Source organism: Ceratotherium simum, chromosome 2, assembly GCF_057802395.1.
Source record: "Ceratotherium simum simum isolate JZ-2026a chromosome 2, ASM5780239v1, whole genome shotgun sequence".
Classification (NCBI taxonomy): domain Eukaryota; kingdom Metazoa; phylum Chordata; class Mammalia; order Perissodactyla; family Rhinocerotidae; genus Ceratotherium; species Ceratotherium simum.
Genome location: NC_141901.1, coordinates 78,382,874 through 78,410,083, shown reverse-complemented (window position 1 = coordinate 78,410,083; position 27,210 = coordinate 78,382,874). Strand labels below are relative to the sequence as shown.

Sequence of the window (27,210 nt, the reverse complement as noted above, 5' to 3'; positions counted from 1 at the left end):
AATATGGTATGGATATGTCCTTTTCTTTCCCATGCTCATATAATCAGATACATTTATGCTCTGTGTGTGTGTGTGTAATAGACACTTCTCTGCATTTCATCTGTCTCATCTAAACTATGTCATGGAGATCCCTCCAAGAAAACTAGGACAGTTCTAAACTCATTCTTTTCAATAACTGCATAATTTTTTCATTGTATGGATGAATCATAATTTAATTAATCATTTTTCTACCTAATACCTAATTTTAAAGTTTTTTTCCAATGGCAAACAAGGATGCAATAAACATCCTTGTATGTATATCCTTTCATACTGATGCTTTTATTTAAATTGGAAAATTCTTCCTATGAGTGGGATTCCTAGGAAGAAGGTATGTACATTTTTAATTTTGCTTCCAAAATACTGTGACAATTCACATTTCCACTAGCAATGTGTGAGAGTGCCCCTTTCCACATATTCCTGAAAGCAGTAGCTGTTATCTCTCTTTTTTATTTTTGCCAATCTGATGTCTGTAAAGGGATATCTCATTGTTACTTTAATTTGCAATTCCCTGACTCCTCGTGAGGTAGGCATCTTGGCATCTTTTTCTGTATTTAGTGGCCATCTTGGATTTGCTCTTACATGAATTGCTTTTTTACATTCTTTGTCCATTTTCTATTGTTACCTTTTTTGTTTTTGCCTTTTTTTGTACAGTAAAACTCTTAACCCTTCATTTTTTGTGTATATTGGTAATATTTTTCTTAGTCTATCATGTGTCTATTGAGTTTGTTTGTGGTATTTTTTCCACACTATATATGTTTTTTATATTTGAGTTGTTATCTATCTTTACTTTTATAGCCTCAGGGTTCCCTGCTAAAAGTTTCTCCAATGTCTAGGGCTAAATTTCCATTGTTACATTTTTTACATTTAAATCTCAAATCCATCTGAAATTTATGTTTATACAGTATAAGGTAATGGTCTCACTTTTTATTCTACCACATCTATCACATCTACTACTGTTTGTCAGTAACATATATGTGAAATAAATCATCCTTAACCCCTGAATTGAAGTACCGCATTTTGCATGTACTAAATTTCCATACATCGTGGGACCAGGGGTATATTCAAAATACAAACAATCAGAACAGCACAGGCACAGAGCAGTCAGAACAGATGCTGTCTGTAAATCACTGCTACAGGGACACCCTGCAAACCAAGTGAATAGCAGTCCTGCCCTGAATCTATTTCCAGGTTCTCTACTCTGTTTCCATGACTTATTGGTCTATTCCTATGCCAGGATCATATGGCATAATTTCTAATTTCAGAAATTATTAAAATTATTAGAAATAATCATCAGAATAATAATAGCTAACACTGAGATAGGACTGACTTTGTGTCATGTATGTTCTAGGAACTTTGTATATATAAACTCATTTAATCCTTATAACAACTCTATAAATGAGGTGCGTTAAGCCATTTTATAAATGGGAAAACTGAGGGCCAGAGAAATTAACTAACTTGCCCAAAATGAGAAGTGAAGTCAAGATTCGAACATAGGTAGTCTGACTCTATATTCAGTTAGAGTATTCCTACCCACTATGCAATAAATATGCATAAAAAAGTCATCTCAATAACACTCAGTAAAAAACTGTAATAGCTTTTCTCTTACTAGGGGCTCTAATCATAGAAACTTTATATTAATCACTCCTGGAAACTTTCTATCTCCACACTTTTGTTAATTAAATAATTAAAATTTCTATGTTTTAAATCACCTTTAAGGATTTGAGTCATGGAAATGTCCAGCAATGGCCATCATAGGTGACAGATGGTGGGCACTTTGACTTTTAATTCAATTCAAAGGCTTAAGTATTCTGGATATTATGGCAACTTGGTTATGTTAGTAAAGGGTAGATAATATGATAGTATACATATTCAATGTCAATACAACAAGATTTATTTCTCACTTCACATGTCCAATGTGAGTTAGTGGGAGGTCGAGGGTGAGAAGTGGACCTGTCCAATGTGAGTTAGTGGAAGGTCGAGGGTGAGAAGTGACCATATAGTCACACAAGGACCCAGGTTAACGGGGGCCCTGTCATTGTATGATGCTACCAGCTCAACCACTGGCTTTAGGGGAAGAGAGACCACGGAGAATTCACAGCCACTCTGAAATACCTTGCACCAGATACCATATATATTGCTTTGACTCACTGCCCCTTGATGAGAACTAGTCATGAGGCCTCATCCAATTGCAAGAAGTATAGTCCTCCAGTATTCCCAGGAAAGAGAGGAGAACCACACAGAGGCAAAGAGTAGCAGTCTCTACCACATCCATTCACCTCACTCTTTGCAGTGATTTCAATCTGTTATGATGCTTTCTGTCCACTATTTCTTTAAAATGATGATACAAAGGAGATAAATTTGGATAAAATTTGTCCATACAAAAAGTATTATAGTTGGGGTTTATATTTTTGACAAAGGTCATGATAACAATTGCATTAACAACAACAATGATAAAACAACTACAATTTGTTAAGCATTTATTGTTAGTCAAGAACTTTTGAATGATCTCACATTGTGAAGTAGTTCCTAGTATTATCTGAATTTTATAGTTAAGGAAATGAGTCTCCAACAGCTTAAGCAATTTGCCCAAGGTCACAGGTGGCAAGAAGAAGGGCCAGGAATTGAATTTATGAGGGCTGAACCCAAAGTCCAGGTCTCATCCATCAGGCCATAGAGTAGCAAACGCATCGCAGCAGTGCCCAATGGTATGCTCTCTAAACACAGCTATGCTTCAAAGCCTCTATAACCCTTTAAAGTGGCAAAATTAGGCTTTGATTCACCTATGTTAGCACTGGGAAGCTTCTTAGAGATTATCTAGTAGAACCCTTCTTGAAAATAAACTGTGTTCTTTAGGATCAAGTTAAGCCACATAGTGGTTTAGAAAAGAAGTTTCTTTTTCTCCCATGTAGCAGTCTCAGTGTGAATGGCCCAGGTCTTCAGGGCAGCTTTGCTCCTCACAGCCCCTCAGGGATCCAGCTTCCTTCCAAGGAATTGCTGTGCCCTCTCCTAGGGCTCGTCATCAAAGTGAGGCTACCACATGCAAGTTCCAGCCAGCAATTAGAGGGAAGAGAACATGCACGAGGTACATGTAGGCTCAGGGTTCGAAAACATTAATGAAAACTGAAGGGGGAGGGAGAAAGAAGACACAAAAGACAAGCAATATGTAGGGGATGAAAAGAGAAAATGACATTCCTTTGTTTTTCCAGTGGCAGGAGAGATTATGGGCTCAAAGTAGGGAATTTTATCAGCCACAGGTTAAAAAAATATACATAAGAGGACAGTACTGCTTCCTGCCTGTTCCCTCTTTTTTCTCTCTTTCCACTTTCTCTCATTACAAGTGGACTTACAAGGAAGGAAAAGCCTGGAGGGGCCGGCCCCGTGGCTTAGTGGTTAAGTGCGCGCGCTCCGCCTCTGGCCGCCCGGGTTGGGACCCCGGGTGCGCACTGACGCACCGCTTCTCCGGCCATGCTGAGGCGGCGTCCCACATACAGCAACTAGAAGGATGTGCAACTATGACATACAACTATCTACTGGGGCTTTGGGGGAAAAAAAGGAGGAGGATTGGCAATAGTGTTAGCTCAGAGCCGGTCTTCCTCAGCAAAAAGAGGAGGATTAGCATGGATGTTAGCTCAGGGCTGATGTCACCAAAAAGAAAAAAGAAAAGCCTGGAAAGTGTCAGTGAGCTAGCACCTCATCAGTCAGTGCTGAGAGTAGGACGTGCTCCCATCCTGACATGGTTAACTGGGACCCGAGACTGAGGTATTCTGGTTAACGGAACTTTCAATTTAGCCATTAGTTAATCAGAAATATCTTTTGCTTGTTTTTTATTTTAAATTAAACAAAAATTTTTAAAGTAGGCAATGCAGTCACATTTGAAATTCAAAAGGATATTAAAAGGTTTACTCAGAGAAGTCTCTCACTCCTGTCCCCATGCCTGTTGTGAAAATGCACCAGACGATTAAAGAGATGATTTTATTCTGGCTACTAGAATAAGAAGAATGTTCATTAACGAGAGATATCGCAAAGAAGAGGAAGGGGGCAGAGAAACAAGGGAGTCAGCCACGCCAGTCTATGAGAGTCACGAGGAATGATGAAGATGGGTCTTATTTCAGGCAGCTGGGTGGTCCTTTGCTGTTTCCTAAAAGACAAAAGGGTTGGGGGATTTCTTAACCTTCACTGTTTTCCTGGAGCACAGGGCTCAGGTAAAGTTCAACTTTGTCACTATTGATCCCAAACTTCTCGTGCCTTCTATAGGTGACTACTTTTATTGGTTTCTTAGGTATTGTTACGGTATGTCTTTGTACAAACACAAGGAAATATGACTACTTATTCTTTTTTTTTTAAAAAAAAAAGACTTTATTTTATACAGTAGTTTTAGGTTCACAGCAAAATTGAGAGGAAGGTACAGAGATTTCCCATATACTCCCTGCCCTCATATACCCACAGCCTCCCCCTTACCAACATTCCCCACCAAAGTGGTACATTTACTACAACTAATGAACCTACATTAACAGAACATAATCACCCAGAGTCCATAGTTTACATTAGGGTTCAGTCTTGGTGTTGTACATACTATATGGGTTTGGACAAATATACAGTGACATGTATCCATCATTATAGTACCATACAGAGCAATTTCACTTCCCTAAAAATCCTCTGTGCTTGACTATTCATCCCTCCCACTCACCCCAACTCCCGGCAACTGGTAATCCTTTTTACTGTCTCCATAGTTTTTCCTTTTCTGGAATGTCATATAGTTGGAATCATATAGTGTGTAGCCTTTTCAGATTGGCTTCTTTCATTTAGTAATATGCACTTAAGTTTGTGTCGTGTCTTTTCACGCTTGATAGCTCATTTCTTTTTAGCACCGAATAATATTCCATTGTCCAGTGAATATATATTCTTATCCTTCCCTTTTTAACAAAAAGTAAAAAGTAGCATAGTATATACACCTTCTGAAACTTCCTTTTTTCATTTTATAGTATATCTTGGATATCTTTTCATATCCATACAGACAGCTTCTTTATTTTCCCTATTTTTTCCCACTGCATATCATACTATTCCATTGTGTGGATAAACCATAGTTATTTAACCAGTCCCCTAAGACACTTGAATTACTTCTATTATTTTGCTTTTATAAAAACGTTTCAATAAATAACCTTGTATGTATATCATATTGTACATGTACAGGCATATCTACAGGATAAATTCCCAGAAGTGAGATTGCTAGGTCAACAGGTAAATATATCTGTAATTTCTGTAGATTTTGCTCAATTGCTCTCCATAGGGTTTGGATCATTGTCTCCTCCTACCTGCATTGTATGAGCATGCTGTGTCCACGAAGCCTTACCAGAGTGTATTGCCAAGTGGAGTTTTTCTAATCCAGTTGGTGATAAATAGTGGTATCTTGAAGTAATATTAATTTGCATTTCTCTTAAAAATATCTTTTTGATTCAATGACTATTATGAAAAATAATTTAGAAAATAGACTTTACTGAAGATACTGACTCCTTGAATAATCAAAAATCAACCCCCTACCCCCACCCCTCACCAGTGTAAACTCAAATGAGTATTGTCATTCCACAAGATGAACAGTAGCAAGTCTCCAAAGTCATTCCACAAGCTTTACCAGCTGTTCCTCAAAAGAGTTCTGTGTTCAAATAAGTTTGAGACCTGGGGCCAAGAAGGTAAAGAGGCTTCTTTATTGAATGACTCCTCAGAGCCTTTGTAACTCTCACGTTCATTGTGAATTTCCAGCAGGGAAGAATCCTAGACTTTGTCTGTGGAGCCCTTTTCTCGGAGCATCTGCAGATAGTTTTCTTGGAACACACTTCTGGAACACATTGATGGAGAAGCTTTAGGAGATTGGGTTGGATTTATAACTAGTCAACAGCCAACCCTGAGCAGTGGTTTTAGTTTTTTGGTTTTTTTAAAGAAAAATCCTTGTTGTTTTCTTAAAATTTTTTTTCTAAAAATTGAGGAGGGGGGTGAGGATCTCAGTTAATTGAAGGTTATTGATTAACTGGATATTAATATTCATTAGTTGGATTAACTGAAGTACGGGAATCAGAATCCAGACTTGGTTAGCTTCCCTCAGGGCCAGCCCAGGGAAATAAAGACGTTGGTAAACTGCTGTTTACCAGTCTTCTTTCCCCTTGGCTGCTTTGCTCAGTCCTCCATTGAAAATAGGCTGACAGGGAAAGACCTGAAAACTCAGTCGCTCTAAGATGCTAAGTGTTGGTTCATTTGTTCAATTACTTATTGAACAATTTCTAACTTGACTGCTTTGTGCTAGGTCCCTAAGTTTGTCCCTCAAGAAATGTAAGGCCCTGCTGACTCTCCAGCAGCCCCTAATCCAGTTAGGAAGATAACACATGCCCCACAGTGAGGTAACCATATGAGTGTGGTTAAGTGACAAGATGAGAGTTAGGATAACGTTGCTTCTCCTGGGGCTCCTCTCTGGGGAGCCTTCTTTTTAAGCCTCTGGTAATGCTTTCCTGGGAGCTCTCCTTGTGGAATTTCCCCAGTTCCACAAACCACGATAAGGAGGCATTTTCTTTCTGTTTTTGAGAAGATGTGTTCCCTGGCACTCGCCCTTCTTAGTCGGCTAGCTCTGTTGCCTCCTGCAGAGGGACAAGCCTGCTGCTGTGGGGACTCCCAGAGGCCTGGCCGGCCTGAATGAGTGAATGTTTCTTCAGTGGCCTTTGGCTCCACCTAAGGTTTTTCTCTGTTAATTGCAATAATATCGTCAATAATGTAGAAGAGGGGGGAGAAAAGACGAGTCTACCTTATTATTTTTTTTCCCAAGTCCTATTTCCACCTCCAAATTTGTCTTTAGTTTATAGTAGCCGCAAATTCATTTTGCTGAAGGCAAAATAGCCAGGTTCTCAATTTGAGCACTGGTGAGTAGCTTTTTGGAATCTGTTTTTGGAGCAGTCTAAAAAGAAACACGGTTTTTCAGAGCAGCTAAAAAGAGGACATATTAGAAATGCCAAATTGCTGTTATAAAGAGCTGGCTTCTGGCAAGGGACTTAACATTTAAGACTTCAAGGAAGAGATGTACAAAAATTTTGAAAGTATTTGTTTAAATGTGGTTTCATGAAGTTAGGAGCAATAAGTCAAGAAAGCTGGATGACCTTTACATGACTCCGTCTTGAATTCTTACTCACAAAATTAGTTCTATAATCAAATACTACAACCACATACTTAATCACAAAGATGTTCATCTTAGCATTTATTTATAGTGGTGAAAAATATGGAAATAATTTTAATGTCCAGTAGATAAAATAAAAATTAGGTTTTTGAAGAATTCTTAATGGACTTGATAATGCTTAATGTTAAGTAAAATATAGAACATCTATATTGTTTAAAATATGTACATATATGCGTAGAAAAAAAACACTCTAAGAGAATACTGTATAACAAAATGTTAACAGTGGATTTCTCTACTAAGAGTGATTTCTATTTTCTTTTTGTTTTTTCCAGAACTTCAACAATAAGCATGTATCATTTTAATAATCAGAAAATTTTTTAAATGAATATTACTATTATAAGGAATTTATATCTAACAATGTTACAAAATTAATCAAAACAATGTGACTTAAATATAATGAATTGTTATTGTATTATTCGTGTGTGTGTGAGGAGATCAGCCCTGTGCTAACATCTGCCAATCCTCCTCTTTTTTTGGCGAGGAAGACTGGCCCTGGGCTAACATCCGTGCCCATCTTCCTCCACTTTATATGGGACGCCACCACAGCATGGCTTGCCAAGCAGTGCGTTGGTGTGCGCCCGGGATCCGAACCGGCGAACCCTGGGCCGCCGCAGCGGAGCGCGTGCACCTAACTGCTTGCGCCACCGGCCGGCCCCATTATTGTATTTTTGATGTAAACATTGTTTCTGTCCTTGAAAAGGCTAAATATATTTGTAGTAAAGAAAGCACACAAGTTTTTGTTTTCTGTACTTCTGCAACATATAGATTTTTTTCCTTACTTTTGGTATTTACATGAGGCAATTGAAAACCTGTTCTCCATCACTGTTTATCACATTTTCACAAATCCCTGTTGGAAAAATTAGTTGAAATCATAGTAATGCTAAGAAAATCTAATCCTCCTTCAACAAACTCTCCTGGGCTTACAAATAAAATTCAACACTAGGCTGTGTGATCTAAAAAACCCTCCAGGGCAAAAGATTAAATTAGGAACTCTGGTTTAGTTACCCAGCAAGGCTGACATAGGAAAGCCTTGCTACCGTTGCAGTGGAAATAAAAGTGGAAAAGAAGAGAAAAACCTAGGCAGTTCATAATTAGACAAAGCGACTGGAAGAATTCAGCAACTTCTAAATAAGTTAAAAATACACAGGGCCCTGGTCAAATTACCTAGAAAATGCCACTTATTGTCTAAGGTTTTAAGTCAACATCTCCAAGCTGGCGCCACAGGCTGCTGCTACCTGGCAATCCTATTTCTTTAAAATAGGCAACAAAATCTTTTTTACAAGTTGAAGCAGCAAGGCTTGAGGAGCCTCTCTCATGGGTAGTGAATTCCAAGTGCTTTAGTTCAGAATTAAGTCACTTACCCCAGGGTTCCAGACAGTCTGGAACCCCGCAGTAAGCCCTTCTCCCAGGCGGCAGCTTGGTGTAGAGAAAAAAGAGCTTGAAAACTCAAAAGCACCCTACAAATGCAAGGGCTTATTATCTTTCTTCTCCAACTATGGAGCAGTCTAGAGAAATTAACCCTCTCATTTGTTAACTTCAATAACAGGCTTTAACAGATCTGTAGTCATGGATGGCGCAGATAATTGCCCTAATTAGTTTGGTATGGAGGGAGCAAGGGCAGGGGAGATTTGGAGCTCAAGTAACTAAGCCTAAATTAAAAGAAAAAAATGAAGTTTACGCCTTAACAGATTTGACATATGGATTCCAGATGTTATGGAAGAAATTTTATTGCTAAGTCTTCTGGGTCACTTTTTGTAGTTAAGAAGGCTTGAAGGCAGAACATGGTAAAAAGAGGGGGGAAACGTTCTATTGACTGTTAAAGCCTCAGGGCGTGTGGGGGTGTGTGGTGTGTGTGTGTGTGTGTGTGTGTGTCTCCAAACTGAAAAGTAGCAACAAATAGCAACAGGGTCTTAAAATCCCCCTGGCACAGGAGCCTCACAGGAGTTATTTCTGAGTTGGCTTGCTTATAGCTTTGCTGGCAGACAAGTCACCTCCTTAGGTGGAAGTGATTGTTTTGGTATTTCATGGCCACATCTCTCAGGAATTCTAAATTTAAAATGTTAATACATACTCCCCAGTGTGCCAGGGAAGGCTGTGAGAATTTTGGTCCCATTTGGAAACAGAGACAGGTAATTATGCCAGAAATGGAGCTACACTTTACTTCGATAATATGCACCAAATTCTCTGTTTCTTCTCGTTTTGCAGAAAATGGTAAACACAGGGAAAAGAAGAGGAGTTCCAGACCCTGGGTACCAAAATATTACAGACACACAGGAAATGATTTTCAAATCCAGCCTGTAAACGTGTCATTTTGTGGGCTGCTCTGTGAGCCTAGAAAAGAGAGGCAAAGATCACATGGAAGACTTTCCTGCGTTCTGGGAAGGCTGTCCTGGAGGACTTCTGGAGGCCTTCCCCCGCCCAGGTGCTCTGAGTCACAGCTAAGCCCTAATTTGAAGTGTTGGAGAAAAGCCTATGAAATTTGAGGCAAAATATGTGGCTTAAACCTATCTCACTTTGCTTAAAAAAATGCAGACTTTGAAAAACAAGTGAAAGGCTAAAATATATTTTTGGAGGGAGTGGGGTATGTTCTCAGGCCTATTGCTTTATTTTAAGGTTTTCAATGAAAAATACTCCAAATATGTGATAAATAAGCTACTGATTCGTTGAAATATGCATTAAGCTTCCTGAAACATTTATGTACTGACTCTACTTTTACATTAATCTATCTGAATTATGTTTCCGGTGTATTAAACAAACGCTGTGCCTCTGGTTAGTGAACTGGTTTTGGATTCACTAATTCTCCAAATATTTGTATTCTGAGCGCCTTCTAGGGTAAGACATTCTTTGAATCAAACACACGAATTGATCAATCAATCTATGGGCTCATTGGGGCGCTCCGTCCTCCCCTCCATCGCAGTGAGGAAGCACACTGGGCCTGGAGCCAGACTGTCTGACTCTCCCAGCTCTGCCACCTTGAGCAAATTGCTTCACCTCTGTGAACCTGGGTTGTCCCCTGAAAAGTAGGGCTAGTAATAGCACCTGCCTCATCAAATTAGATAAGTCAATACGTGTAAAGCGCCGAGAACGCCTAGCAGGTAGTAAGTACTCAATAAATGTTGGCTATTCATTATGTAACAAGCATGGGGAAAAGGTATGTACAGGTACAGATTCAGAGATAAATAGAACAAGGTGCATGAAGGAGGGAATACCTGAACTGTTTCTTGGAGGATAAGAAGGGGTTCACTCAGTAGATGGAGAGGGACCAGGCCAAGCAAATGGTACAAGTGAAGGCACAGAACTATGAAACTAAAGAGCATATCTGGAGAATTGTAAACGGTTCATTAGACCTAGATTAAAAGGTGTGTTAGCATGAGGAGAGACAGCCCTCTGCCGCACTTCTCATCACGTGGGTTTGGTCAATAAATCCTGAGTGGTCTCACTCCTCACCCTCACACAAATCCGAGGCTTTACAAGAGCATTCTGGCAAGCTGTACAGTTAGGGAACCATCAGAGTGTTGCTGATCATAGTAGCCGTGAACTTGGCTGAAATCCTCAAGAACCAGCTGGAGAATGATAAGGGAACAACATAGGCTACACTTGCATTTGAGGGCAGTTGGAAGAGAAGGAGCCAGAGAGATGAAATAGAGACGAGAACCAGAATGTCATGGGGCCCTGGAAGAAACCAAAGGAGTAAAAAGTGTTTCACATCAATTATGACATTTTTGATAAAAAATGACAGAAAACTTAAACTGGTTTAAACTGTCAATATTTATTGGCCCACATAACTGAAAACACAGAGGAACTCAGTTTACCATCAACACTGAGCAGTTATATGGAGTGCCTGCTATGTGCCAGGCATTGTTCCACTCAATGAACAAAACAGGCACCAAGTCCCTCCTCTGCAGACCATACATACAAGTGCTTCTTGGTATCTTTTTTTTTTGCAGTAAAATGCAAATGTGATGCTTCACATTGGGAAAACTAAGTGGAGAGAGATGAAGAGAAAGCTTTAGAATTTAACGAAAAGTCCAAAACATTTGCTGGGAATTTAACACCTTTTTGTAGGACTATCTGGAACTTCTGTCCTAGGTGATAATGGAGGGGTGAAATGTGGAAGCAGTTATGTATGGATACAAAACTCTAAAATCCAAAATACCACCAATGATACGTTTTAAAGTCCAGTTGTGGATTTAATCAAACTTTTTGACTCATTGAATTGAGTTGCTAAGTTCATTCAGGTACCTGTAAAAATAATTACGCTTTTCAAATATCACCGGTAGGGCTTCAATTGCACGGTAACATGTTTTGTATGTAGGTCATGTCCAAACCTGCATTAGTCCATTCACATTTTAATTAAAAAATATATAGTTTGCAATAAAAGAAAACCTCTTAGCCATTATATCCAACTGAGCACTATCAGTTTCTCATATCCCTGTCTCTTCTCCAATGCCTTAGTTCATTCAGACACTTACCACTCTACTGGACTACTGCAATGGGTCTTTCTGACTCGACCTATCCCCTATATATCCATCCTCCCCATGGCTACCAATGTGATTTTGCTAAAATGAAGATGGGTCCTTTGTTCCTAACACAATGCTTTGCACCAAAAAGTGCTCTATAAACCTTGCGTGGAACGGGATACAGATTCTAGCCTGAGCTCTGAAGCTAACTCATGGTGTATCTGTGGGTATATTACTTCATCTTGCTGGGCCTATTTTCCATTCCCTAATCTGAAAAGGATAAAAACCTACCTCTTTAGGTTTTTGGAAAACAAAATACTACTACATGATTGAACTTTGTGAACTCAAAAGCACTCTATAGCATTAAGGGTTAAGATTAGAAAGTTGCAAGTTTGCAAATAAGTCCAGATAATATTAGTATTTTAATGGCTAAAAAGCAGTGTCACTTTCCTCAGTAATGTTCTTTGATTCCAATTAGAATGTTTTCCATAAAACTCTATAAAGCTATTCACACTTTGAATTTTAAAATATGGCCCACAAATGCTTAGTTCTTTTCTCAAATTTTACCCCTATAGAAAAGAAAGTCCTTCATACCTGATGTGGCTAAACTTCTTTATTTTAAAGACAAGGAAACAATCAGAAATATCAAGTGACTTGATCCCCTAAAAATGAAGCAACTTGGATAGAGGATTTTCCTTATCTGTATGGATTTTATGAGATTCTTCTCCACTGGGTCTTCACTAGCTGAACCAAAAAGCTCCTGCCCTCAGTCCCCACATGGACACTTGTTTCACAAACATGTTCCCAGGACATCTCTGAAAGGGGAAAAGAATCCATTCTCTAACATGGTGATGGATGTAGAGAGTGACAGGAAAAGTACATTTTCCAACCATGGATACTTCTGTGGAAGGTTAAGCAATCCACAAACAAGTTTCTTTCCCCTTCATTTTCTAGCCGTTTTGAAAAGAAACCCAATGAAATACAAATGGTTGAGTCAGACTGCTCTAAAATATTTAGCCTCCTTCTTCCTAAATCCTCCCTTCCCCAACTAAATTAAAACTAGCCTGACCTGTACTAGCATAGGTGCACATCTTCCAGCAGCTGCTTAATAATCTCACAGGTGTAGCCACTACCTGTCCTGTCTAAAATACCAAAACATACACCCTCCCCACCCAAAAAAAGTTATGCTTGCTTCCCCTCTTTCTGTTACCTTCTAGAAAGGAGGCTCAAAGCACTACTAGGGACTGATTCAGTGAGATTTTGTTCTCTGTCGTAAACTGATCTAAGTTGGGAGTTGAACCAATAAATGGTAAAAAGAGGTTAAAAAGATTTTCAGACCGTGGCTTGCTGGACTTTTTGTACGAGGTTTGCTTTCACGCTCATTTAAAAATCTTGCGATATTTCAGTAACTTCTGAGATATCTGCTCCACCAACACATGCATCCAGACTATAGATTTCTCCAGATTTGGGAATCACAACCTCATAATTATCACTCCATTTGTTTAGTTTGGTGTCACACTGGGGTCACACTTTACCAGTTGATGCCATTCCCTAGTATATGATACCATAGCCCTCTAAATCTTCATATACAAAGACTTCAATCTTAAACAAAAAGTTTCTTGCTTTATCAATTTCAAGATTCATGTACAGTCATGTGTCACTTGATGCAGACACATTCCAAGAAATGCGTTGTTAGCAATTTCATCATTGTGCGAACCTCAGAGTGCACTCACACAAACCTAGATTGTATAGCCTAGTACACACCTAGGCTATGTGGTACTAATCTTATGGGACCACCATTGTATATGCAATCTGTTCTTGACTGAAATGTCATTATGCCACGCATGACTGTATTTGTAAACCTAGAGGATGAGCAGCTGTAGAATTGGTTTTTGCGTTTGAGATATACTGGAAGCCATCATACTGTTATGTTTCTTCCTCATTCCACAAAACACCATGGCTGGCACAATCACTTTTAATGACTTTACAAATTTCAATCTACTTGATCCATGTTCCCAACCAAACAAATTTTATATAGTTTTTCAAATGTTGGCTTTCAGCATGTGGGAAAATAATTAGATTGGGGATGTTTTTAGAACTCAAAGACTGATGTCTTTAATTTTTCATATACACTAAATGTGCAGTGTCCTGAAATTAATCTTAAAGGCTTAAGAATCATGGAAAGATTGATGCTGTGTGTAACCTCTCCTTTTTATCATTCAAAGTGTTACAAATAACTGCACTGCATTTTGGACTGTAGAACTCAAAACAAATATTATATCTTCCTGACTAGCCCTTATTCATTTTCTTGAGTATTATTATATGCAAAGCATTAAAATAGGAGCTGGGTAGAGAAAACATGTAGAAATAGAGTTGCCAGATAAAATATAAGATGCTCAGTTAAATATGAAATGCAGAAAAACAAATGTTTAGTATAAGTATGTCCCAAATATTGTATATACTCAAACGTTATTTGTTGTTTATCTAAAATTCAAATTTAACTGGGTGTCCTGTATTTTTATTTGTTATATCTGGCAACTCTTCGTAGAAGATTCCTTATCTTCAGCAAACCTACTATTTAACGGAGAATTTAATGAGCAATCATAATATAAGGCATAGACGATGAGTGCAGAGATAATAACAACCAGGGGAGGAAAAGATCTCCACTAACCACCACAGCAGAGCACTGGGAAGATAAGCAACTGCAGTTACTAAGAGAGGACTCGATTGTGATTGATGGATGGGAGGTTCAGTGCGATGATTTTGGAGTTCAAGTGTCCTGAGTTAAATTCCAAATTCAGAGCTCACTAGCTGTATAACCTTGGACAAGTTAATCTCTCTTTATTATAAAATGAGGCTACTCATACCTGCTTTACTAGGCTGTGTGAGGATCAGAGATAACATGCACAAAGCACCTGGAACACACAGGAGGCACTCCCTAAATGGTAATACCTACTATTAAAATGTAACATGGTAAAGAGGGTACTTGTCGCAGACAAATATTCAAATGTTAATGTTATGCAGTAATACTAATACTGAATAAGTAATTTTATTTCCATGATCTATTTACACTGTACAAACACTGTTGAAAAGCACCCTACAAGTTCACAGTACATTACAATATATTTACTTTAAAAATATATTCCTTTATAAAAGGTTCATAGAACGTTGGCATGTCAACGTGACAAAACTCTCAAAGCATGTCACCAATTCCGTGATAGCAAGAATGCTTCCAAGTATTGTCAATTTCACAATCACAATCACCATTTCAGTTTTAAATACATACAAGTTTTAAATAAGAAATGAATTCTACAGTGGAAAGTTCCTGCAGCAATACTTATTAGTTAATTAACACGTATTTTCATGGACATGTTGGATCACAATAATTTACAACACCAACTTAATCTGCCAAAAAGAAACCATTTCAACAAGTTTCGCAGTCCAGAAATTCTTGTCATTTGTTTTCTACTTTTTCTTCTTTGCTGTTTCTCCTGGTTCTACTTTGCGCTTTTTAGAAGTATGCTCATCTTTTTCATCATCTTTAAATAGGAAAGGAAGAGTTTCAATCAGTAATTTCAAAAAGATACAACAAAAAACATGTTAGATATTAAAATTTCACTGACTTCATATCAAAATCAGCACCCTCATCAACTATTGTTTTCTTTCAAAGTTTCCCAATAAAAACCAAAAATTAACTTTTAGAACTCTGATTTAAAGTGTATGTAAAAATAAAGATTTTTTTTCAATTGTGGTGTTACACAAAATTCACAAAGTGAGCCTTTAGTATATTATGGTAGCTTAAAATGAGAAAAATCAGATTTGTTCTGAAAAAGCTGCTCCCAAATATTCTATAGTATATACCTCGTATATATTTAGATATATAATCTACACTTTGTAAAAATGGAACATATTCTGTTTCTTTTTACAAAAAATATCAATTTAACCACGACATTTGAGTGGCTATCAGCTGTCCTTTCCCTTTCAATCTGCTTTCTCTTCCCCTAAAACAACTCCCCTCCCTATCTCAACCCCCTTCCCCCCAATCCTTATATTTTGAAGTTAAAAAAGCACTCACAGGTAGATATTTCACTGAAACGTCATTCTCAATTTTGTCCTACATAGTTAGTTCTACTCCTCCCGTCCCCTACTCCTAGGAGAGTTGGAATATTCTAATGGCAACAGAAAAACCGACATCTTCCCCTTCTTCATATTATGGAGAATTTGGGGAAGGGAGAGTGGAGGAGAACCTCACATTAGAACAATGTCCTTTACACTTTCCCAAAATGTTATTTACCGTCTGTAGCCACAGAAAATTTCCAATTAATAAAAACGTCAAACATGAAAAAGTTGGCCCGTTTATTCAATTAAAAAATCTAACAATAGGATAGTTCAATAAAATGCAGGGTAGCACAGACCAGCTTCTACTTCCCAACTCCCTAAAGAAATGTGTGGCTTTATTTTAAGAACTCCATATAGAGTAATATGTAGATGATGTTCTGATTTGTAAAATACGAATTTAGTTTAAGCACGTTACTGAATTCCTTGTAGTTTTTGACTTTATTTTCTTGATCAACTATCAAGATAGTTCAACAACTATCATGTGGTGGTCTATAAAATATTTTCATGTTGAAAAGGGCCCTCATATTAGAAAATCTGGGCAACTACTTATATCAGATCATAAACTCTTTATGGAGGAAATATATTTAAAACCTTAAGCCTTTAATTCCCTTCTATTGACTGTACCACACTCATAATTGATCTCCTTTGTTGGATGTGGACAATAGTTAGTATCAACAGCAAGGGCTTCATCTTCATTCATCTTCAAACACAGTATGGTGATGTTAGCCATATATTTCATGGAGCACTATGGATTTATGTAGGCAGGAAGATAACATACAATTCAGATCAATGACTCACCCCAGGAGTTTACAAACCAAAGTTTTAATCAGCAGTTCATCATGTACACACAAAAATACTGGCTCTGCAAACCAAATGATCACGGCACATAGCTCAAACAAGCCAAGGCTTTTGTTTTTTAATTGGAGTTTAATCACCACCACGCTTGACTTTTGAGACAATTTTTAGTAGTGGTAATATAAAAACCGAAATTACTTTCTAACTCTACCATAAAATCTACTGTTAACACATATTAAAAAGATGATCTTGAGACACTTCTGCTTTTTATTTGCCACTTATTACAAGTAAAAATGTACTGAATAACAATAAAACCACAAATCACTGAGTTTGGAAAAATAACTTCCTATCAGTGATTTGAACAGAAGAGCTAATGCCATCTAGTGACATGACAAGGCACTGCCTTAAAAAACAGTGCAGGAAAAAAATCTGAAATGTTTGTTCATCAACTTTACTGATGTGCCATATAGATGCACTAATGAGGAAACAATTTTTCTACTATGGAACTCATGTCACTCAAGGTAAAGAAGTTTAAATTATTAATACGAACTAACTTTCTAAATTCTTAAAAAAAAAAATTAGCCAGGCTTTCATGATTAATTACATGTTAATAAAGCTAAATTAATACCTAAGCCTTACTGATCTACATTTTACAACCACAAAACAAAAAGTGCTGATAGGTAGCAAGACTCAATGAGGAGTTTTGAATCTTTCCCAGCTCCTCCTCTAAAATATATGCAAGAAGTTAACTGGCAAAAAAGGCCAAAGGGCAGAAAATGGGAAGAAAAAGTAAAAACAAAGAAATTTGATAATATAAAAATTAGATAATTTAAGAGTGTGGAGTTTCTAATACAAGATATTTTACAAATTAAAAAAAAATGAAGTAGGGGCCGGCCTTGTGGCATAGTGGTTGAGTCTGGCATGCTCCGCTTTGGTGGCCTGGGTTCGTGGGTTGGGATCCCAGGCGCAGACATACACTACTCATCAAGCCATGCTGTGATGGCGACCCACGTACAAAATAGAGGAAGACTGGCACAGATATCAGCTCAGGGCTAATCTTCCTCAAGCATTAAAAAACAAAAAAAGTAAAAATATGATGTTGGGGAAATTGATTTTACAGTGACCTTGTGAACATGTTATGGGAATCTGAATTGGTAGAAGTCACTTCTAAAAAGGGAGTACTTATTACAAAAAGAAGATAGTTATATTCAATAACCAACATTAAAGTCAAAATTGAAGATTTCAGAATTATCTTATAATCTCATGATCCAGCTTTAAACTGGCTGAGCACTGGGTCCTTCTGTTTTGTTTTTTTTTTTGTGAGGAAGATCAGCCCTGAGCTAACATCCATGCCAATTCTGCTCTTTTCGCTGAGCAAGACCGGCTCTGAGCTAACATCTATTGCCAATCCTCCTTCTTTTTTTCCCTTTTTTGCCCCAAAGCCCCAGTAGATAGCTGTATGTCATAGTTGCACATCCTTCTAGTTGATGTAGATGGGACGCCGCCTCAGCATGGCCAGACAAGCAGTGTGTTGGTGCGTGCCCGCGATCTGAACCCGGGCCACCAGTAGTGGAACACGCGCACTTAACCGCTAAGCCACGGGGCCGGCCCCAAAGGTCCTTCTGTTTTTTGATATTGTCTATATTCACTTGCTTATGGAAGACCATCAAATGATCAAAAGGATAGAAATTATCTATGGGAAGAACTGTGTTACTTGCCACATTTGGAACTCCGTGTAATTGAACTCAACAGGCAAGCTGGAAAAAAGATACTTCTCTCCGCTGTTTGTCCTGGTATATAATCCTGGCCTTTTCCATTCAGGAACAAAGACAGGAGAGCAGCAGCCTATGGCATCCTAGTCTGAGTATCAACTCTAGTGCCCTTGCTGCCATTCTTCCTACAGGATAGCTATTTCTCAATTACTCTAGCCCGCAAAACATCAAGAGACTAGACCCCGGTTTATTAAGGCATCGTTTCCATTTAAAGACCTGAATTTGAATCCCTATTCTGCCTCTTCCTAGCTGGGTGAATTTGGGCAAATTCTTTAATCTGAGATTGTCTTCTTACTTGTAACACAGTAATAATAAATCATGTACCACTTCTGTAGTAGGTTGCTAAATTAGAAAACTTGTGTGAAAGTACCTATTTTAGAGCTTGGCATTTTCTAGTTTTGTGACAAGTCACATAAGCTCTCACTTCCACATTTCCCTGTCTGGTTTCACAAGCTGTTGTAAAGATTACAGATTATTTATGCAAAAGTATTTTTATTAATTGTATCAAATACTATACAATATGAGGTTTTATAAATGCCCACTTCATTTGGCATCTCCAAAAAGAAGCCATTTACTGAAGATATGCCTTCATTAGTGACTTCTAATCCACATTGGGAAACCAGTGAAAGAAACAGAAAAACCAGATGGAATCAAAACTGAGTAAGAACTCCTGCCAGTTAGCTACCCTTCCTCTTAAAACAACTCTCTGTACAGTTGTAAAAGGAGCTAAAAAAGTAGCCCTTGCATTATGGGAAGATCAGAAATCTGTGTAACAAAAATAGCACACACTTTTATAAAAAGTGATACTCCAAAACATGTAGTTCAATTCAACAATTATCCACTGAATACCTACAACATACTACAAACTGAGATACAACCATAAATAAGACCTGGATCTTGCTGTTTAAGGAACTCATAGACTTATGAACAAATAATCACGTAAAAGGTGATAAGTGCAATCAACAGCATTAGCACATACAAGGCACAGAGGAGCAAATAATTAATCTGAGACTTTTTCTTCTTCTTTGAGTTGGATTTTGCAAGATGAATGAGTTTGACAGCCAAAAGGGAGAGAACATTCCAGACTAAGGTGCAACATACACTGAAAGGCATGGAGCCATAAAATAGCATGGCCTATTCACTTCTGAATTTCAAGATCTTAAGGTGCTGGAAAGGGGGCCATGTGAAATGAGGGTGGCAGGGCCTGTCACAGACGGCTCTGACTCCATTCTGTTGGTGAAGGGTTTTAAGCAGGTGAGTTACATGATTAGATATGACTTCTAGAAAGTGAACACTAACTGCAGTGTGAAGGATGGAGTGGGAGGGGGGTAAAAGTGTGGAGGCAGAGATTACTGTGAATGAAAAAATGAAATTACTGTACTACGAACAAAACAAATAAGTCATTCTTTCTATTACTATATAGTAGTACTCAGTTAAATTCATTTTGTCACGCCAATTTTAGCTCTAAAGCACAACTGCTTTATTATAAAATGAAGCCATCAGCGCTTTACAGCTACAATCACAAGAAACCACGAATTAACTCCTGCTGTTCTAATAATAAAGCACCATAAATCACACATACCACTGGTTGAGATACCGATGATTTCACTTTAAAGCCTGAATAATTTATGATCTTTCTCTAAAACACAGCAAAAACTACTGGTTGAGGGATCAGAGACTTCACTTTAAAGCCAAATACATACAATCTTTCTCAAAAACACAGCAAAAAGTATCCAAAGACCATCATAATCAGTTTCTTAACTTGCTAAATTTAAACTGCATTCATTAAATATCTCGTTCTTTTTAAACCCATCACAGGGACCACCACAGAGGTCTAACTCTCCTTACCGGATTCCACCGTCTCCTCCCCTTCCGGCAGAAGCCTAGCCTTCTTAGCATTCTGTGGGGCATCATCACCATTGTCCTCATATATGTTAGACCATTTTATTGCCATATCCAGCTCTGGAGGCGGAGGTTTCTTCTCAGTACTGTAGGTCTCCGGAGGTGGCACATAGTTTGACTTCCATACTTTGAATTCCTTTGGAGGCTGTTAAGCAAACACATTGAGAAGCACTGTGACGATCCGAGGTGCCTATAATCGGTATGGGCACATGCACCTCTCTGTCGTTTGCTTATTGTTCAGGTTGACTTTTCTTTTTAAGGGTTAAAGACACATTTTTCCATCAAAATCACAATACTGTTAAGTGAAAAGCCAAAGGGTTCCCTATACGAATAAAGCTAATAACTTTTAGTTACCAAAGAAGAATCCAGTCTCAGAGACACTACGCCAAGGCTGACCCCTTCAGGAGGCTGCAGCAGACACTGTCTTGGAGGCAGCACCGCAGGCACTTCGGCGTCAAAGGGAAGGGGTCTCGGGGAGAAGCTGCAGCGGGGTGGGGTGGGGGAGTCACCACCGTTAGTCCTCGCCGCGCGGGGTCAGGGCACCGAGCACGGAGGATGGGGCGTCCTCACACGGGGCGGGGGCTGCGGGTCAGTCTGACACCCACCAGGCTGGGGGAGGGGCTCGGGCTCCCCAGGGCTGGGGGAGGGAGGGGCGGCGCGGCATCCCGCAGGGGGTGACTGCGTGTGGGGGAACAGACAGCCGGGCCCCAGGAGGGTGCTCGGGAGCGGGGGCCCGAGGCCGGGGCCAAGATCAGGAACCGCGGTCGGGGACCTCACCTCCTCCGGCGCCTTGACGACGTGCCTCTCCCAGTCGATCTGTTTGTTGAGCGGATTGTAGAGAAAGGCCGGGCGAGTCACGCTCCGGAACAGCTCGTCGGGGCCCGGCAGCCGCTTCTCTGCCTTGTTCCCACAACTGCCCGCCGACTTCGCCGGATCCGGGGCCCTGCGACTCGTCTCCTCCGGCTCGCTGTTATCCTCCTCGTCCGAGGAGCCTGAACTGCTGCTCCCGTAAGCCGCGAAATAGCTCAGCGGGTCCTTCTCCTCCGCTGCCATGACGGCTGCGCGCGACGACCGACGGCTCCGCCGGAAGCCGGAAGCTGCTCCAGGCCCCGCCCCGCGGTTAGCCTCACCCCAAGACTCGCAGATGCGCTCGGGGCCTGCGCCCCCTGGCGGCTGCGCCGCGCTCCTGCTCCTGGGCTGAGGGACAGGCTGGAGGCGGGGCCGCGCACATTCCCAAACGGGGGCTACTTTTGCTCATTCCTGAGGGGCCCTGAGAAGAGACAGGTCCTGAGCCTGTGGTCCCAACCAAGTTTTCAGCATTCAATAAGAATTTATTGAAGGCACAGAAGAGCTAAGGATTTTGTCTTTTCACTGCCACCTCACTTTAGCCCTTGCCCAAAGAGACCAGGATTTCTTCCTGATCCCATGGCCTCTCCTCTTCAAGATAAAAATTACTCTCAGTGTACTTCCCTCAGTCGTCATGGAAGACCTGTGTGGGCGGTGGACTCATCAGGTCACAAACTGAATCCTCTCCTGCTTGACCTCGTTCCAGCGCCCTCTGAACAACCTCTCTCTTTGATGAAACTCCTCTTGGATTGCATCCCACCACTCCGGGGGTCGTCCAAACCCTGGCTGCTCATTGTCAGCCTTCTTCCATGCCTGCTTTGCTCTGTGTGGCCCTTAAACGATGGTGTTTCCCAGCATATGACACCATCTTTCAGCAATACTTACTGATCTCTTGTAGAGGGTGTTACAAAGTTACGAGTCAACCAGCCCATCTCTTTCCAAGGCATTAACTAAGATATGCTTGTGACTCCCAAATCTGGGTCTCCCACCCCATCATTCTCCTCAAAGCTCTGGACTGGACCTCCACCTGGCTCTTCTACTTTCCATATGGACATCATGCTGGGGCCTCAAATACCCACCTTATTGGATCAGTAACTAGTCTTTCCATCTAACTTGTTTCTGCATTTGTGTTCTCTCTCTTAGTAAATGACATAACCATGTGCCTAGTTACCAGGGAAACTAGAAATCTTTGACTTCTGGTGAACTAAGAGGGAATGATACTCAAATGAAAGTGATGAAGTTGTGGTATCAGAGTAAAGGTTTACAGACGCCACATAAAGATGCCTGCTCATTCAGATGATACTCACACTCATTTATAACTTGCCATTCTTGCTGGAGGTAGGCTCCGGGGGGCAGAGATATGTCTAGCTTGTTCACTCCTCTTTACCGGTCCTATAGCACAATGTCTGTGAGCTCCTTAAGGGGAGGAGTTGGACTGTGCTTTGTTCATTTTTATATTCCTGGCATTCAGCTCAGTGCCTGTCACTAAGCAGATGATCAATAAATATTGTGGATTATAATAATTTATGAGGGTGTAGGTCTAGGTAAGTGTTTCTCAAATTTTTCCATCCAAGTACCTATGTTGACAGAGGAAAATGATGGTCCCAAAGTACAAAGTTTGGGAGTAACCCAAACGAGCCTCACTTCTGAGACCAATTGCAAACTTTTGCTAGAAGGATTCACTGAAAGCTGTTTTATTCATGGTTATGGTTTATTATAGCAAAAGGATATGGATTAAAATCAGCCATGGGAAGAGGTGCATGGGGCAGAGTCTGGGAGACTTCCACATGCATAACTTCCAGCTGTCCTCTCCCAGTGGAGTTGTAGACGGTACTAACTTCTTGCAGCAAAGATATGTGACAGTATGCATGGAGCCTGCCAACCAGGGAGGCTCATCTGAGCCTTGGTGTCCAGAGTTTTAACTGGGGCTTGGTCATGCAGACATAGTTGCTTGCCCACGTGGCTGACCTCAGTCTCCAGCCCCTCCATAGGTCAAACTGATACTGTGTGGCCCAAAGCCTACGGGCATAAAAATTTTGGGGAATACAGTATAATATCTTGCAAATGTATGCAAATTTTATATACTAGTGCCTAATATAGCTTTTATTTTAATATACAAAAAATATTTAAAATTACTTATTGAGTAAAATTGACACTCTAAGAAGATAATCACATTTATCCCGTGGCTTTTAAAACTGGCCCACTGTTGAATGCCTCTGGGGTTGGGGTACCACTTAGAGTAATATGAGTTCCTGTTATCAAAGCCACCAACAGCCTCCATGTGACCAAGTCCAAGGGCCACTTCTTACCTGACCTTTTAACAAGGGGGACTTTCTTCCTGAGACACATTTTTCTCTTGCCTTTCACTAGATCATACCCTTTAGTTCTCTTCCTATTTCACAGGGAGGGCTCTTTTCAGTTTCTTCTGTTGCCTTCTTCTCTGTCTCACCTCTAGATGTGAGAACACCTCAGGCTCAGTCCTGGACCTTCCTTTCTTTTCTATCAACCCTCCATTTCAAGGTGAATGCATCACATCTCATGGTTTTAAATACCATTTTATGCTAAGAACTCCCACATTATTATATAATCAGTTCAGAAGTCTTCCCTGAACATCAAACTCCTGTATCCAATTTCCAACTTAAATGTCTAGTGAGCCCCTCAAATTTAACATATTTGTGGTAGATTATCTACCAAGATTGCTGCCAACAATTCCTGCCATCCCTGTGCGTGTGTGCCACTCCTTCCATCAAGAGCGGGAGCCTATTTCCTCTCTCTTTGAATCTGGGCTGGACTTGTGAGTTGCTTTAATGAATAAAGTGCTTCCACTTTTGCTCTCTTGGGAGCCCTGAGCTGCCATATAAAGAGGTCCAGCTACTCTGCTGGACATTCCATGAAGAGATAAAGAACCCTGGCCAGTTCCCAGCTAGTGCATCCATGCCAGTAAGGCACCAGACATGTGAAGGAAGTCATCTGGAATCATACCCTTTAGAAGATTCCAGGAATGATCCCTGGATAGACCATCAGAAGAACCATGAAGCTAACTAAGTCCAGACTAATTGGCAGAATCATGAACAAATAAATGGTTATTATTTTAATCCACTAAATTTTGGCGTAGTGTTACGCAGCAATAGATAACTGAAAAATATGTCTAAAACTGAACTTTTCATTCCCTACCCTCAATACCTCACACTTCCCAGTCTTCCCCATCTCTTTAAATTGCGCCATTATTAATCAGGTACTCAGGACAAAAGTCAGAAAGTATTGCCACTTCTAGTTTAAAACATATTCCAAATCCAAACACTTTCTACCGGTTCTACGGCTACTACCCTGACCTTTCACCTGGACAATGGCAGTAGTCTTCTTTCTTTATTGCTATTTTTTCTTAACATTTAATAATCTTTACATTGGTTCGGATTCATGCATTGCATTTAGTGGTCATGTGTCTTAGTCTCCTTCGACCTGGAATGGTTTCTCAGTTTTTAACTTTTATGACCTTGATATTTGGGAGATTGTAGGCCAGTTATTTTGTAGAATATGCCTCAATTTGAGTTTGTCTGATATTTCCAAATGATTAGATTCAAGTTATGAATCTTCAGCAGGAATAGCATGGAAGTGGTTTTGTGTTCTTCTCATTGCATTCTATCAGGAGGCATGTGATTTCCATTTGCTTTGGTATTCATGATTTTAACTGATTTTTTGTTTAAGATGGTATTTGCCAGGCTTCTGTACTACAAAGTTATTTTTTCCTCTTTTGTAATTGATAAGTATTTTATAGGGAGGTACTTTGAGACTATGTCAATATCCCATTCTTCATCAAATCCTTATTTGTTTATTTATTTATATTAGCATTGACTCATGGTTTCCTATTTTATCCAGTGAGTTATAATCCATTATTATCATTAATTATTTTGATGTTGAAATTGTCCCAGATTTGGCCTGTGGGAGCCCCTTCAAGCTGGCTTCTGTGCCCTTTGGACATGCCCCACCATTCTTTGAGCACTTGCCTGCTTTCTGGCACAAGATATTCCAGGCTCATCTTTACTTTGCCCTGGAATTAGACATTTCACCAAGGAACTCTGATTCCTTTTATTTATTTATTTATTTATTTTTTTTAAAGATTTTATTTATTTTATTTTTTCCCCCCAAAGCCCCAGTTGATAGTTGTATGTCGTAGCTGCACATCCTTCTAGTTGCTGTATGCGGGACTCGGCCTCAGGATGAACGGAGAAGTGGTGCCTCGATGCGCACCCGGGATCCGAACCCGGGCCACCAGCATCGCAGCGCGCACACTTAACCACCAAGCCACAGGGCCGGCCCTCTGATTCCTTTTAATGGATGATGGTATTTAGAAGCCAAGATCTGGGTGCTCGGTGTGCTCACTGCTAATGAGGTGTTAATGTTCCAGGTTCTCTCAGTGGACAAAGTTAGAGAATGTATTTATTTCTATATCTATTGAAAACTTGGAGTTCACACTGATACTTCTAATTTTAATCCAATACTACAGGATTCCTTTTAGTTTTCTCTTTCCATATTTGTAACTCCATTTTCTAACATTGAGAAATCTGGCTCCCATTATCCTAAATATGTTTTTATTTGATCAGTCCCCAAGTATGAAGCCAATCTTCCATCATCGCTGCTGGCCCTTCCCTCATGTGGATGCCCTGCTTACCCTACTTTAGATCTGATATCCTGCACTGGATTGCCCTTCTACAGATGCCCTCCTCACCCGGTTCCTACCTACTACTTCAGGCTCTGAGGTTGGACACCCCTGCAGACACCTTCTTCACCAGGCTCAGGCTCTGACACCTTGTGAATGGACACCTTACTATAGGCCCTGACACTCTGCTGAGCCATGTCTACATCCTTCTTACTGCACTGGCTGACAGCCCACTCCATGCTACTAATCTGTATTGATACTTTCATTCCATTCGAGTCCCAACACTCTATATCTCCTCCTTCCCTCCATGCCACCCACATCCTGTTCAGCCTCCTACACTCCAATCTGGACTCCTACTACCTCCGCTGGTGCAGATACTTACTGTGCTTGGCCCCACATACTGGCTCGTTGATTGAAATGTTAAAGAAGTGCAGAGAAGAGAATTAAAGGTATGATGAGAGGACAGGAAAGAGAGAGTTGAAATTTTGCAATAACCTTCTACTGATCTCTCTGCTTCCATCCTGTCCCCCTCCAATCCATTCTCCATACAGCAGCCACAATAACTTTTAAAACACAAATTGGATATCACTCCCTTGTTTAAAACCCTCCAATTGTTTCCCACCTTAGAAGAAAATCCAAACTTCTTACAATGATCTGTAAGCCCTTCCACATCTGATCCTTGTTATCTGTGAAACCTCATCTCAATGCAGGCTCCCGAGTTCCCCACTGTCACCCCTCCTACTTATGTTCCAGCCACACAGGCCTATGTGGTCCTCAGTAACTCATTCCTGCCTCAGGGCTTTTGCACTTGATGTTACTTCTGCCTGAACTTTCCCCTAGAACTTCATATGGCTGGCTTCTTCCTTCTTATGATTTAGATCTCAGCTCAAACGTCACCTGCTCTGAGAGGGCTTCCCTGATAATACTATCAATATTCCTTCCCTAGTTACTTTTTAGCTCATACATGCCCTATTTTGTATCCATGGCAACTAGAATTATCCAGGTATCCTGGTTTATTTTTTAACTATCTCCACCAACTAGAATGTGAGTTCTATGACAACACAGACTTTGTCTGTTTTGTTTATCACTGTATCTCCAGCACCTACAATAACAGGTACTTAATAATTATTGAGTGAATGAGTGAAAAAATACATAATCTCTGTTCTTTCTGTCACTTAAGAAATGCTAAGAAGATAGGATGGACTTGTGGAAAGAACATTGATCTTGGAGTCAGACGAGCCCTGGATTTTAAAGCGCTGTGTGATTTTGAGTCTTTTACTTTATCCTGAGTTTGATTCTCATCTGTAAAAAAAGGTGACAATAAAACCTACCTTGCAGGGTTGTTATTAGGATTAAAAACAAGATCACACACGTGGCAACACCAAGCACAGTATTTGGCATACAATT

The 27,210-nt window shown here is 40.0% G+C and overlaps 1 protein-coding gene across 1 annotated transcript; it reads right to left on the bottom strand.

Moving 5' to 3' along the window:
* Nucleotides 1-14,728: 14,728 nt before the first annotated feature.
* C2H1orf52 (chromosome 2 C1orf52 homolog) lies at nucleotides 14,729-21,376 on the bottom strand. Its single transcript, XM_004431561.3, has 3 exons — nucleotides 21,078-21,376; nucleotides 20,247-20,445; nucleotides 14,729-15,251 (listed from the first exon to the last, which is right to left on the bottom strand). Exons 1-3 carry the CDS (start codon nucleotides 21,351-21,353, stop codon nucleotides 15,178-15,180), a joined length of 549 nt encoding a protein of 182 aa, XP_004431618.1. The 5' UTR covers nucleotides 21,354-21,376; the 3' UTR covers nucleotides 14,729-15,177.
* Nucleotides 21,377-27,210: the final 5,834 nt, after the last annotated feature.